Source organism: Hippopotamus amphibius, chromosome 5 (genome assembly GCF_030028045.1).
Source record: "Hippopotamus amphibius kiboko isolate mHipAmp2 chromosome 5, mHipAmp2.hap2, whole genome shotgun sequence".
Classification (NCBI taxonomy): domain Eukaryota; kingdom Metazoa; phylum Chordata; class Mammalia; order Artiodactyla; family Hippopotamidae; genus Hippopotamus; species Hippopotamus amphibius.
The window spans coordinates 107108856-107127710 of record NC_080190.1 but is presented as its reverse complement, the minus strand read 5'-3'; the positions used below and the strand labels follow the sequence as shown (position 1 = coordinate 107127710).

At 39.4% G+C, this 18855-nt stretch overlaps 1 protein-coding gene across 1 annotated transcript in view; it reads left to right on the top strand.

Annotated features, from left to right (window-relative positions):
* Positions 1-4542: 4542 nt before the first annotated feature.
* The window catches only part of STMN2 (stathmin 2), a 50997-nt gene continuing 36684 nt past the window's right edge, over positions 4543-18855 (top strand). The window contains exon 1 of the mRNA XM_057737204.1: positions 4543-4930. Within this exon, the coding sequence (XP_057593187.1) occupies positions 4912-4930 (19 nt within the window). The 5' untranslated portion in view covers positions 4543-4911. The remainder of the gene's footprint in view (positions 4931-18855) is intronic.

Genomic DNA, 18855 nt, shown 5'->3' with positions numbered 1-18855 from the left:
CCATTAAAAAGAATGAAATAATGCCATTTACAGCAACACAGATGGACCTGGAGATTATCATACTAAGTGAGGTACGTCAGACAGAGAAAGAAAGAAATCATATGATATCACTTATATGTGGAATCTTAAAAATAAATGACACAAATGAACTTATTTGCAAAACAGAAACAAACACAGACTCAGAGAATGAACTTATGACTATCAGGGAGGAAGTCTGGGGGGAGGGATAGATTGGGAGTTTGGGATTGACATATACACGCTGCTATATTTCAAACAGATAACCAACAAGGACCTACTGTACAGCACAGGGAACTCTGCTCAGTATTCTGTAATAACCTAAATGGGAAAAGACCTTGAAAAAGAATAGATACATGTATATGTATAACAGAATCATTTTGCTGTACACCTGAAACTAACACAACATTGTAAGTCAACTACACTCCAATATAAAATAAAAATAAACACATGAATAAAACAAAAACAAAAACAGAAATAAATACATAATAAAGGACATCCAGTCCTTTTATTTTTCATTAATCTATAAGGGTTTAAATATGGCAAAATGATCAATATGTCAGTCAATTAACTCTTTTCATGTGTTACTATTTTATGTGCATCTCTAGATATTTTCAGCTTTTACTGCATTTCCAATCACCTAAAAAAATTCTGTGGCTTTTTTTTCGTAAATTTCTTTTGTAATCAAGTGAGATCAGATCAAAACAATTAATTCAATTTTAACAATATTTTTCATATCTCACTAATTTTTAACAATTACTTTACAATTCTTTCCCAGAAACTTGATTATTATTAGCAGAAAATCATATGACTGAATTAAATGACATCAGCTAATCCTCCAAAGCAACTGTTCCTCTCCAGTTTGGAAAGAAATCAACACCTCAGGCCTCCTTGCAGAGATAATACACAATACACCAAAACCCACAGTAATTAAAATCTCTGTTAGCACGCCTTTGATTTCCACAACTTCCTCTTACTGCTGTTAAAGGTTTTTAAAATTACGAAAGATCTTCTACTGACATGAACTTTATCCTCTTGCATCCTTTTGGGAATAGGGCAGAATATAAATAAGGAAACAGTAGTAAACGGCTTAGTACCTGCTCTTGAGATGAGGTAAGCAAAGAAAGCTGGTTGGAAGCATCACTACGGCTTCACTGGCTTCAATCATCTTGCTTTATTCTCAACCATGTTGAAAATTGTTGTTGTTGTTGTTATTCTTATTTCATAAATATTTATTGACTATCTACCATGTGAATCATGAAGTCAAGCACTAAAAGGGATATAGAGATATGCACTACCCAGTCCCTACATTTAAAAAGTTTAAATGTATTGAAAACCATAAATATAGTAGCTATAATTTATTAAACATTCCTGGTGATTTAGGCAGTTTACACATGGTAACACTTCGGTCTCCTCTAAATCCTGTAATATAGGAATTGTTGTTCTTATTTACATGGTACAGATCTAGTACCCAGTCTTTAATTTTAGTATCCACCCATCCCCATCAAAACCATTTGCTTCAAGGAAAGTTGATTCTCATCTTCAGACCTCTGGGACCCACTCAATCTCTATAGCTAGATGAGCTGAAAAATCTCCTTTTATTATCAAAGCCAGTTTGCATTTTTTTTTATTCTTTGCAACCAAAAGCACTCTGATACACAGGATAATAGTCATCCTCCAAAATTAATAACATTTTCTTAAAGGTTATAGTTTCCTTTATTTTATAATTTTTTAGACACTAAGGAGAAGCTTAGCTGATTTCATATTATAAAGGCCTGAAATTTCATTAAATAAATACTTGCTGGATAAATGAATTAGCTAAACAAATGAGTGAATAATGATTAAGCTATTGAATATGAGATAATTTCTCCATCCCTATTTTGCCCCTACCCTCTCATCTAAGATGCATGATTGACATTGTTATGTTAAAAGAAAATACAAAACAGTAAGTGATATAAATCAGCTCTTTGAATGTATTTAGTTTTTCTTATCCAGTTGACGATAGCCTACAATCTTTATATTCTATAGTAAGTCATGCTAACCTACCATGTCCCCTGCTTGATGTTATTTGAAAAATCATACATGACTGAGGTTAAGTAGCTAGCACCTAGAAAGTCAGAAATAGAAAAGAGTTACACATCTGACACTTGCCCCTGTGTATATTGCCCTCCATCTCACATTCTTATCCATGAGTATGTAATATTCACTAGAGAATGAGAGATTAGACCATAAAATGTGTGTTCTGTTGTTTTACTCAGTGATCGAAAGTGCAACAGATGTGTTTAACTGCCAGTGGTGGCTGTCAAAGACATTAATGCCATGACTTAGAGAACTTTTTCGCCAAGGAAGCTAAAGAATGGGTAGAGATGGCACATAGCCTGAGGGAAAAGGGTGTAGTGCGGAGAAGAGGAATACTTTAAAGATACGAATCATACAGACATACTGAAATCCCTCATCTCATGACTGGTAACTACTCCACTGAGAAGGAATTAGCTCTCACATTTAAAGTGGGAAACGACTACAGAAAGGGAGAAAAAGGTCATTTATTTCCAGACCCTGCCAGCTTCCATATTGCTGCCTTGCTGTGTCATGGTTGCAGACCTGTACAACGACAGGAAAAATAAGTTCTAATCTTCCTGTTCAAGAAATGATTTTATTGATCTCCATTTTATCTTTTATTTTTCCTATGATTCAGCAGGTCAGAACTGCTCCTTGTAGCCTTCTATCACTCAGCAAGATGTCCATGGAGTTAAAATGTCTTACAAGTTAACAGGAGGTGAAGAAATTTATTTCAGCACCAAGGAGAGTACCCTGTTATTTTCACATGGTTTTATGAATTCAAAACTGCATGTTATTCAGGAGGCTAGAAAGAAATTTTGAAAGCTGGTTTGACAGAAAGCTGCTAAAGACTTATTTCATTCATGAGAAAAATTCTAATCATTTCTATAAAATTATAAACTTGCCAGAGTTTTGTACATGTTCATTATTTCAACAATGTACCATTCTTTTAGCTTTAAAATGCAATGAAACTAGAGATTGTCTATTTTTCAAAAGTCAAAACCACAGATGCTGGATGGACTGATATCAAAGGAAGTTTTAGTGGTCACAGAAGAGTTAAATTAACAGTGATTGAAAGTTCCATGATACAACTAGAAATTATAATACTAAGTGAAGTAAGTCAGAAAGACAAAGACAAATACCATATGATATCATTTATATGTGGAATCTAAATATGACACAAATGAACCTATCTATGAAACAGAAACAAAATCAGGAACTAAAGAATAGACTGGTGGTTACCAAGGGGGAGGGGCATGAGAGAGGGTAAGAGTGGGAGTTGGAGATTAGCAGATGAAAACTGGTATATAGAGAACAGATAAACAACAAGGCGCTACTGTATAGCACAGGGAACTATACTCAATATCCTGTGATAAACCATAATGGAAAAGAATATGAAAAAGAATATATATATATATGTATAACTGAGTCACTCTGCTGTACAGCAGTAATTAACATATTGTAATTGAACTATACTTCAATAAAAAATAAATTCTTTAAAAAAAAAAAAAGCTCCTTGAGAACAGGACCTAAAATTTTTCTCACTACTGTATCCTCAGAGCTTGGCACATGGTAAATGCTCAATGAATATTCATGTGAGTCAAGCGAGAAAGAATGAATTAATGAATGGCATTCACTAAGTGAGTAGGAAGAAACTAAAGAATATATTTTTTGTAATGAAAAGTCACTTTCTGCAACTGATCTCTGAGATCCTCACATTGCTCAGCTTGAAACATGGACACATCTTTCTTTGCCCTGTATCAGTGGTGACTCTGGATCTCAGAGAAAAATCATGTCCCAGATCACGCCTCTCAGCTCCACTAAGCTTTCAGTGTAAAGGGGCTGTCCTTAGAGGCCTGGAAAGGTCACTGAAGTTTCAATCCACGTAATCCTGTATCTCCAGGGTAGCATGGCATCCACCCACCTGTGGTTCCTCCAATGCTCAAGCCAACCAGTCAACCTGGTTCTGCCCTGTCACCAGTCGGACAGGACCCAGGCACAGGAGGCTAACTCTTATCCTCTTCCACAAGGTCCCCAGGGCAACCATAACTACTTGTCCTTATTCCCAAGCAACCCATTCAGCCCCTTCCTTCTGTGCCAAAAGTAGAAAACACCTGGCCCTGCTCTACTGAGAGATCCTCAAGCATCAAGAGACATCTGAGTTCAGCTGTGCTAGGAGACAAAGGACAATAGTGCAGTTCTGCTCTGAGTTGCCACCACAGCCAGACATGGGGTCACCCTGAGAAACTAGACTCTTCCAAAGACGTGGCCAAAGGTGAAAGAGAAAACATGAATGCGTAAAAACAGTGTTTAAACAAATACTTCTAACAGTCAGCCTGGCTTGAAGCCTTCTCAGGCCTCTAAATCCCTTTCCTTGTTTTATGTCTATCTGTGCAATGAAACACGTGCAAATCAAGTCAAGCCTCCTGACTCCCAGGTAGGTACAGCCCAGTTCTTCGCTCCTAGAAGGATTCTGGGCTAAGGCTCCACTCTACTTGGACTGTACTATCAGGCCCCCAAAACGGGGGGAGATGCCAGGGAAGGACTGATTTCCATTTCAAACTGCATTCTGGTACTCTGTACTCCAGCACCATTGGCCGATCAATATTTAATGCTTGGAGATTCTGACTCTGCGGAAGTCATGTCAGGGGACCTCGGGAGCCAATCTGCTTGAGCTTCTGAGTGATAATTATTCATGGGCTCCTGCCTCTTGCTCTTTCTCTCGCACAGTCCCACTCTGCAGACTCAGTGCCTTATTCAGTCTTCTCTCTCGCTCTCTCGGCTGCTGTAGCTGGACCCGCCGCCTTCGCCACCGCTCAGCATCTGCACATCCCTACAATGGCTAAAACAGCAATGGGTAAGGCATCGCGCCTCGTTCTTCTTCGGCTCCACCTGGAGCCCACCTTCTCTCGTACAGCTTGGAAGGCATTCGGAGATATTTTAGAGAGAAAATGACATTATTGATAACATAGGAATCAGGAAGGATGGAGGCAGCTCTGGGGTTTGAGGGAGGGCAGAGAGGGAATCCTTGGAAATCTAAAGTAAGGATTTTTTTTTAAAGGTGGAAGCAGGTAAGTTCCCGTCCCAGGGGTAGCGAATTTATTCTGTTTCCATATTTAAAATTAGGGCTCAGTCGTGGGGGGAGGGGGCTACCCTAACTGTATGCCCTAAATGGGGTTAAGGGACATTTTGGAAAGTGCTTTGTAACATCCTTTATTTCTTCCCTAGTTAAAAAAAGAAAAAGAAAGAAAAGAAAAGAAAAAAGAAAAAAAGAAAGGAATAAAAAAAAATAGGGAAAAGGAAAGGGGGTGGGAGAAAGGAAAAAGAAAAATGCAAAGTCAAAGCGGTCCCATCTAGGCTGTTTGAAAGATGGGTGGAGACGAGGGAGGCGGGTGAAGAACCCGGCAAATTTTATGGCATTGTCTGGTCGGAAAAACCGCTAGTCCTGGGGCGCGGTGCGGGGAGGTGAGGGCGCGGGGCGGGGTTGGGGGGAGGAGGGAGACTTACACTCCTTTGTTTTAGGGAAAGGGAGGGGAAGGAAAGAGGAAGTCGGGAGGGCACGGAGGGCGCGGAGGGCGCGGGTGGGCAGCTGCAGGGGCGGGGAAGCGCGCGGTTGGGGAGGGGTGGAGGGGCCGCGGTTTCGCAGGCTCTGGGGTGGGGTTTCTTTGTGTGAGGACGAGCCGTCCCGCGGGGGGGGGGGGGAGGGGGGCGACGGGGGCGAGGCACCTGCAGCGCTGGGCACACAATGCGGACGGCCCCACCCTGTGCGGAGCGGCGCCGGCGCCCTCACCCCTCCCCCCAACCAAGTGCAGCATCTTCAGCGGAAAGGGGCGCCCGGGTGCGCAGCGCAGCGCGAAGCCCAGGAGCCCAGCCCTTTGGGAGACAGCGGCGCCACGCCCCGCGCCTCGCGCTCCCGACTCCCAGCCTCGGCTTCCGAGTGAGACCTGACCATTGCCCCCGCCTTCCCCACCCTGGCCTCATTGTTCTGTTTTACGGAGAGAAGAGGGGAAAAGTGGGTTGACGTTTTTCTTTTCAAAACCACATTACATCGGGTAATTAGACATAAACGCGATAAAGCTTTCTTTGAACTCCTTTGATCGTTTGCGGAAAAGCTTCTGGAACCTAGATATGAGTATGCATAATAATACAGATACAAAAGAGGTCAAGGTCTTCAATTGAGACAAGTGCAATATCTGTTCAGTAAGTCGGACAGGGCCAAATATCGGCAATTTTCACAGGCTCAGCCTGTATCCGAGAGACAGTCGAGACACAGAGACCAAACGAGGTTCCGGAACCAGGGCCTCCATACCCAGTGGGTCTTGCGCCCCCAGTGCCCCTCGGTTGGGGGCTCGCTGGCCCCGGGAGAGACAGGCAGGGAGGGGCCCGAGGTCGGGTGGCGGCTGGGAGCACCCCTCCCCCGGGACTCGGTGCGGGATGAGAAGAGGGAAAGAGGCGAGAAGGGGAAAAGAGGCGTGAAGGGGGAAAGAGGCGAAAAGGGCTGGCTCTGGACAGCTCCGCCCTGCCCCACCCTCCCAGGAGGAGCCGGGAAGACCTCGGGCTCAGATACTTGGCGAGGAAAGGGGACCGGGGAGGGGCCCTTGAACGGTCTGCAGCCCTAGAGCCCATTTCTCCAGCCCCGCAGTCCGGAACGGTCCGGGCGCCCCTCGATGTGCGCAGACACCGGGCGTTGCTCCGAGTGCCAGCGCCGAGCCCCTCCAGCCAAGGACCCGGCTCTGCAGAAGGGCTGGCTGGAGCCCCGCCCGGCCACACAAAGGCGCGGCCCCACCCCAGCAGGCCGCGGGACCGCAGAGGTGACCCCTTCCCAGGAATGCGGGGAGGGTTTCTCTTCGCCTCTTCCCACAGCCTGCGGAGCTGGGGCTGTTTCCCTCCGCCGAAGCCCACGGCCCACGCCCTGTCCTCCATGCTTTCTTGGGTGGAGACCCCTTGGGTGGTCTCCTTAGGAGAGACCCTCGCTCTCTTGGAGCGAGGGGCTAGGCCCCACCCTTCCCAGCTGGGGCCCAGCCCCGACAGCCGCTGGCCGGATGGGGGCGCACGTGGCGAACCGGCGAGTGGAGCGCAGCCAGCCCTGCAGAGCCCCGCGCCGCGCCCTGCGCTCCCCCACCCCAGAGCTGGGCGCTCGCCCCCGCGGGTGCAGCCGGGGAGACGGGTTTCTGCGCAGTGTCCTGACCTACCCCGGCCTCCCAAGATTCGCGGTTCGCCCGCAGGGCCGGAAAGGTTCTGAGAATGGGGGATGGGGACGATCTCGCTCTATGCTCTGCACCCCCACCGAGAGGTTTTTGCTGCAGAAGGGCGTTTGCAAGCTCATCATCATCCGTGTTATTGTTATTATTTCAAATGATTGTTATTGTTTCATGACTCAGTGGCCATATTTGTTCAAACGGTTTCAACGATCGCATTTGAATGAGGATTAACCCTCGTTGCGCTCACTTTTCTTTTCTTCCTCTTATTCCCGACCGCCCTCCCCTAAAAGAATGCATTTTCCCTTTCATTTTACGTTATAAAACAAATATATGTTCGGTTCCTGTAGGGATTTTGTATGTTCCTGTGGGTCAGATATAAGCAGATGCTTGCTTAGGGCAGGGTTTGTGTACCAGAGATTGCTGGAAAATTCTCCGCAAAGGACTGTTTGTGGCTGCAATGGGTGAAAATATACGTATATAATAGAAATATGATGATCGTCTTGTAGTCCATAGACCATATCGATAATATATAAATATAGGTTATGCACAAAGTTTTAACTGTTTCTTTTTATTTCTAAACTCTCCTCCCAATTGCTGATGCTTGATACCGACTGGATTCTGCACACAAACATGGGTGGTGAAATGGTAGCCACCATCCCATTAATAAAAATCCCACCCCAAATATGACAAATGCAAAGGCCCTTTCTGCCATGAGTAAGCAAATCATAAAAGGAAATACAACCTCTGCATTATTCAGATAATGGATTTTGAAATCATTCCAGCTGCAAAGCGTAACCAATTAATCACCAGGGCGGGTGTTTTTTCCTGATTCATTAAACAATTATTGTATTCAGCATGATTGTACGAGGTGCATAGAATATTCCCTGTTTTCTTCTCTAATGAAGTGGGCATCTTCTAAATGGGTATATAAATAACTAGGAGTGTAAAGAGGAGGATTTGGTCAAAATTTCAGGATAAAATTGAAAGAGAAATAGCAGTAGCTTATCACTTAATGTCATATCCATAGTTCATACCAGGCAAGTAAGCTAAGTACACATTCCTGACCCAGTGTAGCCCAAGGCAGGTCGCTGGTTTAATGATATAAATTAATACACCTGCCTATGCATGGTAAAATTCTCTGAAAGAAAATAAATTTTTCAATGATGAATATCAATAATTAAGATTGGATGGTTTGTCATATTAAAATCTGCAACTTTAAAATTACAGTTATTTAAAATTAGCCATGGTTTTGTGATGTGACTTACAGATTTGTACTAAATTTTTCTAAGGGGGAAGGGACTGTTTTTTTATTGTCAGAGCAATTGTTCCTTCATCATTAACATTTTTAGCCGGATCGTATTTGTTGCAAGTATTAAAAATACTTTTACTTACCTGCATTTTTTTAATTATTAATGGATAGATTGTGGAATAAGCATTTAATCATTTGGCACAATATGTCTTCCATCAAATAACTTGTTCTCAGTAGTGAAATGCTGCAAGAGGCTACATTTTCCTCACATTCAAGAAATGTCCTCTCAGAGTGTCATAAAACTGCTTCACACAGTAAAATAGTTTTCCTCCCTGTAATTTAGGATCAAAATAGTTACTCAATTCTGTGAATATCTAGTAGCAGCTATCAAGCGAATTTTAAAGTTAAATCTGTACAATTAAAAATGAAATGGAAGATAAATCAATTACATAATTAATTGAGGGTTTTGTCATTGATAAATCTATTTCTGATCTATCAGTAACTGGTGTTTTTTATTCCAACGGACGATATACCCACCCCACCCCACCCCAGTAGCTCATTGCTCACCTAGGCTGGATGATGCTAGCCTCAGAGCCGGTGGCTACCTGCTTTGGGTGTGGCCACCCCAAGCTATTGAGATCTAACTCCAGCTCACACGTTTCCTCTGTGGTCTTAGAAAAACACACACTATTCTGTTGTCACAGAATCTGTGACCTTATATAAGAAATGCAAGAAATTTTCCAGACAAGGGAAAAAAAAAAAAACAGAATTAGCCAATGACCCAGATGTTTCCAGAATCAAGTCTCCTACGCTTGCTTTCCTGGTTCTCCGAATTGGAAAAGCTTGGAGTTTGCATTAACTTTTCACTCCACTAGAGGGCAATCGAGTTCTCCAAAGAAGTGGATTGATTTAAACGCTGTTCCAAATAACGTGCTATTTAAGAACTACTTTAATCTGGAGCATTCAATTGCTTATTCGATAAGTTAATTCCGTGCTTAACCTTGTGAATGGGAAGGGTTTGTACACTTTTGCAAGGAGACGAGATGAAATGAGCCATCTTCATAATCTGGAAGTAGGTGTAGACCGTAGTTAATCTCTGATGATTTTATTTCTAGTATCATTACATTGTTATTGTAACAGCATTTATGTTACCTGAGGGTTTCTAGTGGATAAATGGTAGACAGTGGTCAGTAGTAATATCAAGACTATATAGGAACAGAATGTTTCAATGTTTAAGACTAAATTAAACAAAAACATTGTTTAGTTATTCATTTATTTAAAATTGCTCAGTGTTGAGGACACACCTAAATGTCACTCACCACTTTCAGGGAGCTTGCAAGTTAGTAGATAAAGCAGGTGAATACCATGTGATACTGAGAGCCGGCCCCCAAAACTGGCTGTTACTTTTTCCCACTTCCTAAGCCTTTGTTTTCCATTTAAAGGATGCCTTTTAAACCAAATCCAGTGTGATTTCAGCTTGAATATTTAAATCTAATGTTATGTCAGCTTTCAATAATTATTGAGTACCCCTTTGTAGTAGTTTTATTAGTTTAGTAGAAAACTGATGTTAATTTTAAAGAAATGAGAAGAAATAGGTAAGCATAAACTAATTTTTAGGATTCTCAAAAATTGGATTTTTTAATGTTTGCATTGGTAGGGAATTCTTTTTCTCTTATATTTCATGTAACTATAATCCAACCGTAAAATATTTAGTAGGTTCATATTATTGTGCTCCCGAGACTTTAATGTGTATGTGAATTACCCCCGATTTTCATTAAAATGCAAATTCTAATACAGTAGGTCTGCTTGAAGCCAGATATTCTGCATTCCTAACAAGCTTCCAGAAGATGCTGATTCTAACCACTAAACACATCAGTTTAAGAAATATAAAATTGTGATATACACGTACCTCCCACGATAAGCTCTGGCATTATGTCTGAACATTTTCAAGTCTATGGCAATCTTTACAAAATATTTCACCTCCAGACTTAAAGACTTAGGGATTTTATTCCGCTGGGACTTATGTGTTCTGTGCCATCATTTTCTTTTTAATTAGTTTTTTTAATATATTCATATTGCAGGACTCAGCGAAAGACCTTCAAGAGAAATGTGGAAATAAGAATTTGGCTCTTTTTTGGGGGGACGGGGGGTGGAGTATGTAAGAAAAAAATGAATGTGGCTTGCAGCACAGTTGAGAAGGATGACAAATCAATATTTCTAGTTTACTGTCATTTACAAAAGAATGTGCAGAACAGAAAGTTCAATTCAGAACCTTTCAGTTGTGGAATATAGTGCAAAAGCCTGTAAACCCCATTTACCATATGGCTAATTTATGCAAATACTCCACATACTAAAGAAATTAACACAGAGGATTGAGTAGCACTAAAATTGTCTCTCAACATACTCCATACTTATTACTTGCCAAATTATCTAACAGAGCATGTCTTCCTGGATACCATATGAGCAAGTTATTCATCATTTATTGAGTATGGCTCTATATTTGAAAACAGATTGTGTGTTTTCTGCTTACTTAAGTCAATAAAAGACCTCAGTTATTCAATACTAACTTCCTAAGCAAGTCACCCTAGAGGTAAAAAATGGGTTTGCAAGGAATATCATCAAAGATATCCTATGTCAGTCCTCCCATGCAGTGGGTGGCTGACCGTGCAAACATGACCACATCTCTGGAAATGCTATTCTGCAAAAATGATACAATGCATGAAATATCTCCAATTAGAAATTTACCATTTCCCAGATGGGGCACTGAAAACAAGGCCCCAAATAAAACTGGCCAGAGAGGCGGTAGGATATATTGTTTTTCCCCATGAAGTTGGATTAAGCCTCAAAGTTATCCATTCCTGTGTTCCTGCTGCTTTTAACTGTTCATTCCAGGGTCTCTCAAAAGCTAGGAAACTTTTAATTTTTGCAATTCCTGGTGCATTTAAAAAGGAAGAAGACGTGTTAAGACAGCATTATACAAGTAATGCATGTTTTAAATGTTTAATCCTAGCAGTCTGTCATAGCTGTATGTATACTTCATTTGGAGATTAAAAAAAATCTAAACTAGTGGACTCTAAAGATTGAGCCAAAAAATTTCCTGACTGATCCTTCAATCAACAATTTTCCTGTGACGTTGCTTATTTTCAAGAATCATTTCTCTGGCATAGAAGTAAATTTCAGATTGTCTATAAGAAGTTACTTTAACTTGTTGATTTCATCCTTACATAGCACATATAACATGCTAGGCACTAAGCACTCTACACATGTTAGCTGTGTTCATCATCCAATATTCCTAAAAAGTGGGTACTGTTACAGATGAGGAAACTGAGGCACCGAGAAGAGGAATGACTTGCCCAAGGTCACACAGTTACTCAGATTCAAAATTTGAACCCAGGCCTTGTGAGTCCAGAATCTTCGCCTTTAACCAGTACCCTTATATATCAGAGGTGTTCTTCTCATGGGATTTGAACCAGTGATACTGCCATTTTGTTTAACTGGCCTGATGGTCTTATCCTTTCTGAGCACAGACCCACCATGAAGATGAAGTACCTTCAAATTAATGATTAGTTTTAAAAGCTAACCTGGGGCTTATTAAAATAATTGCCATGATTTAGGCTTTTGGGGAAAGAGAGCTATGAGACCTTGGGGGCTGTAACGTATCGAACCACCTGGCTCTCTGACGGCTCAACTAACAGCACAGCAGAGACTTCTCAGGTGGATACAGTGATTTTTTTTTCTGGGCAAAAAAAAAAAAATTCTTGGTCTAATCGGTATCATCCTGGTTAACACATTTCAAAATGGATTCTTAGCTGTTTCCGTAGACCCTAGATGTTTAATTTTAGTATTTTGTTTTCTGAAATAAATCTAGAGCTAAAAGAGATAACAGCCATGGCATCCACATTTAATATAATCATTAGGTATTACTTTACTACTTTCTCCATCTTATTACCTCAAAAGCAAGCAGGCAGGCAAGAGACATCTGTAGGAAGGCTCTGAATCCCTTGTGAAACATTTTTAATTATCTTTTAATAAAGGAATCAGGTACTGTCATTTGTCAAGGAGACATTCGTAGTAGTAAAACCTGTGTTTGTATAACCCATTTTTATTAGTCATGATTAGAGATAACACTTTGTGTACATTTGTTCTCACAAAACACTTTGATGTGAATGTAAAGGTTAATTAATACATTTCAGCAATCATTTTGCTAGTCATCTGGAAATATAGCTTCTATAGGAATTGTACTTAAGAAGCCACACATTATACTATAAAAGCTTAACAAAAGTTTAAGTTTTTTTTTTATTTGTAGTTTTGTTGACCTCTAGATTAAAATATTTAATGTTTTGAAAAATTATAAGATCCTAAAAATTTGTTTTTGTGACCAAAAAGAGATCATTACAGTTCTTGCACAGTCCATGAAATACAATATTATCAGGAATTGATTTTTTTAATTATAAAGCAGTGCCTGTAAGAGTGCTTATTTAGCAGTTATTCTTCTGGAATAATTGTACTCAGAGTGTCCGAGTCTGTACATCATCCATTAGCAGAGGTACTTAGTATAACAATAGATCATCAGTAATATGCATCTGTCAATCATTTAGTTGTATGTGTTTATATCACGATGAAAAGAAATGGATGAAATTCATCTAAACTTAGCTCCACAAATACTTGTACAAGAAAGCATTTTAAAGTTTAAATTTTCATTCCACTCCCTCTTTTGGACAATTTTTTTTTCTATTAATGGCAGCCATAAAATTTAATTTCCATTCAACAAAACGGCTTACAGTAAACTTACTAACAGTCTTTCAGTTTGGGCTTCCTAGTAAATAGAAACCTAAGTCACAGGGATAAAGCTCAATCTATAAAATACTGACTGTTGCAAAACTGAGACCAGAAAATTGCATCAAGATGTCACTTGTTACCACTTCCAGATACTGATGGGGTGGGGCACCAACCACCTCAGGCAACTGAAAGGAGGCTAGAGTCTCTGCAGCCTGCCTTGGAACCCGGCTTCAGCACATAATTGTCTTTCCTACTGTGTGGTTCTTTTTTGTTCCCAGCGCACTAATATCTATTGTTGTTATTTAAGTCTTACTGCTTTATCTGAGTAGTGCCAATTAGCACCCTTCTCATACTCATTCTTCAAATACACGAAAAATTACCAGAGTCGATTCTAGTCTTTTGGTGCACAGATTACATGATCTAAGACGCTTATCGTTTCAAAAATCTTTTCATTCTACTTCTGACCTACTTTTTCCTTTTAGAATAAAAAAATGGATCAGATAAACATAGGAAATTGAAAATGTTCAGAAGAAATATTAGATAGCATGATCTATGAGTGTGGGACCTTGTAGTTCTCAGAAAATATTCACCTGCTCCATCCTTTTTATTTTACTTTCAGATAGTCCCTATGAGATGGCCATAGTATACATTACTTTGTTTAAAAATGCTCAGAAACTTTACTTAGTCAAGTTCACATATGATAAGTTTTACAGCTAGGGCCAGAACACAGGTCTAATAAAGATATATATATATATATATATGTATACATATAATATATGTATATATATAATTTTGCTGATATGTGGAATCTGCAAAACAAAAGAACAAACAAAATAAAATAGAAACAGACTCATAGATGCAAAGAACAAACTGGTGGTTGCCAAAGGGGAGGGGTTGGGGGGGGTTGGGCAAAACAGGTGAGGGAAATTAAGAGGTACACACTTTCAATTATAAAATAAATAAGTCACAGGGATGTAATGTATGGCATAGGTAATATAGTCAGTAATATTGTAATAACTTTGTATGATGACAGATGGTAACTAGACTTATTGTGAGAGTCATTTTATAATGTATAAAAGTATGGAATCAATATGTTGTGCACCTGACACTAATATAATATTGAAGTCAGTTATACTTCAGTAAAAAGATATATCTAATATATATTATATATCTCCATATTATTTGTATTAGATATGATATAGATATATATCTAATATGCATTACATCTATATTAGATATGTTATGGTAATATATAATAAAAATAAAAATAATAAAGTTTAGCACTTTCTTCTGTCTAGTAATGAAATATGCACAAGTGAGGAAAGGCACACACTAAGAGGGTTTGCCTTCAGTGTAAAGATATTAATAGTTACTGGCATTAATTAAAGTAAAATAGATTCAAGCACCAACTTTGTTCTGAAGCCTATGCTAGGTATTGTGAAAATATGACTAATTATGGTCCTCACCCTTGGAGAATTTAGTCTTTTGAAGAAAACAGGACCCTGTACATGCAAAAAAAAAAATAATGGATAACCGGTAATAGTAGCTTATAACTATAAATAGAAGTGTCCACCATTTTAACAATTTTACTATACTACCCTACAATATTACGAGACAGTATACAATGATATACTAAGACCATCAGTTGGGAAGTACAGAGATCCACCCAAAGGCTGTAAGCTCTAGCAGATAAGATGTGCATATGGGGATTAGATGGACATAGTTTTAAATCTTGCTGCACCTATTCACTATCTGATAATCCTTGAGTGAATTATCATTTCTGTACTACAATTTTCTCAGTTAGATCTCACAGTATATCTCAGGTATAACTCAGTTGTATCTCAAAGGAAAATAATACTACCTAAGTTACACGGTTGTTGTCAGACAGAAAAAGACAAATACTGTATGATATCACTTATATGTGGAATCAGAAATGCAAATGAACACACATGCAAAACAGAAACAGACAGACATAGAAGCCAAACTCATGGTGACTAAAGGAGAGAGGGAAGAAGGGAGGGAAAAATGAGGGGTTATGGGATTAACAGACACAAACTACTATGTATAAAATAGATAAGGGACAAGGATGTCCTATATAGCACAAGGAATTACAGCCATCATCTTAGTAACCTATAAGGGAGTATAATATGCCAGAATACTGAATCACTGTGCTGTACACCTGAAACAATTATAATATTGTAAGTCAGCTATCCTTCAGTTTCAAAAAAATCATGTGGTTGTTGAGAGGATTAAGTAAGCAACTCAGTGTTAAGCACTTTGTAATCCAAAATAGTAATCCCCTCCCCTTCCCTGACACCCTCTGTGAATGGTGAAAACACGAAATAAAAATATTAACTTAAACAACTGAATTCTTATGCTTTGTAAATTTCTACATGTAATAACAAATCTACTAGCATTACTTGGAATTAAGGAAATGATCATTACTCAATAGTTCTTTGTGATAGAGGGAGAACTTGGTATTTATGACACAGCTGCCAATATAGTGTATCTCCAAGACAAATCCATTCTGGGTAATACCTGGATCAATGGTACATTTCTTTTGCATTTATTACTCATCTCATGTTTCCCTGTTATATTTCATTCTCATCCTCTTTGAAATATATACATAACTTCAATAAAACTAACCCTTCCTGCCTACCTAGCTCATCAACATAAAATATCACATTCAGAAGAAATAAAAACTGATTCCAGAAGCATTAAAATGTAAAAGTCCTCACTGAGGTTTCTTGGAGAGCAGGAAAGGGGAAGTGATGTCACAGGGGAAGTTATGTCACATACTATGCACGCACACACACACACACACACACACATGGGGAAGTTATGTCACATACTACACACACACATATACACACAGCACAGAGTCTCTTGTTCTTAAAATCTTATTAACCTATCAGTTTCACCCAAATCTCACATCACTTGATTGTTTCATAATCTCTCACTCCTGTTTCTCCTCCCTGCCTGGAACTCTCCTACTTCCATTTTCAACACCCATCTTTCAGCTAGGTCTTTTCTTTCAGACATAATTTCAGGTATTTCTTATCTGGATCAATTTAGCCTTCCTGCTCTCCACCCGTTAGTAAATAAGCACAACAAAAATCCTAGAGCCAAACAGTACAAACAATATTCTATAGAAGACTGTGGTGGGAAAAAGGATACAGATACTTAGAGTTTAGGGTTATTCTCCCAGTCATCCATGAAATAATACCTTTTCAATCGGTAGTATTCCAGGTACCGATCAGTAAACTGCTGTAAAATGTTAGTGGGATGTCATTATTAAAATAATAAAGATATCCTGAGAAGGCAAATTAGCATTCATCTGACATCTGACTTTGCAAAGGCTTAAGGGAATGTAATTGACTACTGATATAAAATAGCATGATAACTATTCTGTTTTGCTTCCAAAATATCAATTCATATAAACATACGGTACATAAAGTTAGAATTATATTTATGACATAATTGCAGGCATATTAATAGAAATATGTTTACATTTACAAATATAGTATAGTCCTTTTTCAAATTGATACTGTTGGTAATAACAATCTACGTATAAAAATACTCGATATTGTTCGTATTTATAGGCCATAAAATGCAGATAAGATATACTCCTACTTTCTCATAAACATGAAATAATGACAAAGGAGGAGCTTTATATGAAAGCAGCAATACAATTTAAATCTTCACGAGGTCATAATATATTGCACTGAGTAGAAGAGCTCAGCTTTAAAGAAAATGTAGACATTCTCTCACTTTAAAAAAATCGAACAAGAAAAAAAAAAAAAATCGAACAAGGTTCCGAAATGCCTAACCAAAACACAAAGGTAGAGAGAAAAGAACTGCATCTCTTCTATCAACCAAAAGCTTGGTTAAAAAAAAGCTTAGTAATGGAACAAATGAAAGAAAATGAAATTTGGTATCTAGGATGAGGATGTTTTTCTAAGTTCAGCATTAACATTGAAGAAATATTGAATTAAGCCTCTTTGAAAGAACTGGATTCCATTTGCTGAAATTTTTCTTAAAATGAATTTTTTTTTAAGCATACACAGTAGCAGTCTGTATTGGTTATGAGTTGCAGGAAGCTGTATTCCAACTTATGCAAGAGAGGAACTGCAGAAAAATGTAACTTGGGAGAGAACGATGAACTTTATGACCTGCTTGCATAGCTGAAAAGAAGAAAGGCTTCCCCACTTTTGCAAAGGGGCAATGCTGCTCCTGCCAACGAACAGCCAACAGTCCATCACTTTTGATGAATGTTAGAAGTGAATGGTGAATACATAGGGTGAGGACAGTCATTAAGAAGTCAAATAGGATGTCTCAGAATTGCTTCTGGAAAAGGGTTTGCTCTCCTTGAAGCAAAGAGTAGCAGGCTTTGCAAGTCAGCCTGGAATCGAGTTGTCCTTGATCTTTCTTCCTGTGAACTCTGCAGGTTCACTGTCTAACGATGAGCTTGGAGATTAGCCCCATACCAACTTGTAGCACCTTTTTGTGGTCATGACCTGCCCCGTCATTTATTGCCCGCCCCCATGCATGAACCAGGCACGTGTCACGTGCCCATTAGCCCTTTTTCCCATTTCATTTTTATGGCAACTCTTAGGCAGGCTTCGCTATCCCCACTTGACAAGGAAGGAAAGGTGAAGCCAAGGGAAGTTAAGTGATTTTCTCCAAGTCACACATATTGTTCAGGGCAGAGGGAGGTTTCATGTCTCACCCCCTCTCCTGTTCACTCCAGCTGCCTCACCTGGAACAGTTGTAACTTGTGTTTTGCTGCACACATCTCTTTGTCTTATATGCAACCATACTGAGGGCTTCTTTTAGGCAAGAACCACGCTTTAGGTACATTGTTTTCCCTATAGCACCCTAATGGCTGACAGTAATATTACTGTTGTCCAATGTGTATGGATTATTTAGTGTGCCAAGTGCAGTGACTGAGCCAGGCATCTCAAGAAGACTATTATCATCCCCATTTTCACAGGTGAGAAAGGAAGGGAGGAAGGGAAAGTCACACGCAGCCAGTAGGTGCTAGGGCCAGGATCTGAAACAAATCAGTCTGACCCCGGAGCCTTCTTAGTCAACCGCTGTATGTACAGTCTCCCTTGGACATAGTAGGGGCTCCGATTGTGTTCAGTAATTTGATGAGATGAGGATGAAGAGAAGCTGCAGAATTACAAGAAGCAAGATGCCACAGCATTTCACTATAGCCACGGCCTGTAAAACTTCAAAAGTCACTCAAAGAATCAAGAACAAATTAAAGAAGATTAATCTTTGCTACCAATATCTTCTCTTAGTTAACACTTCAGTTTTGCAATACATTATTTAATTCAATCTTTACAATAAGATCCTATCCCCATTTTGTGGATAAACTCATGTTTAGAAGGTTCTGTAAGTTGTTAAGTTTGGCTAGATCCTGACCTAGAGCATAAGTCTTCAGGTATTACTCATATTTTCCCCATTGCTCCAAGGTAATATCTACCATTTTGAAACTATCACTATAGCTATAGCTATGGGATAAAGGCTAAGTGAGAGAAGCAGGCC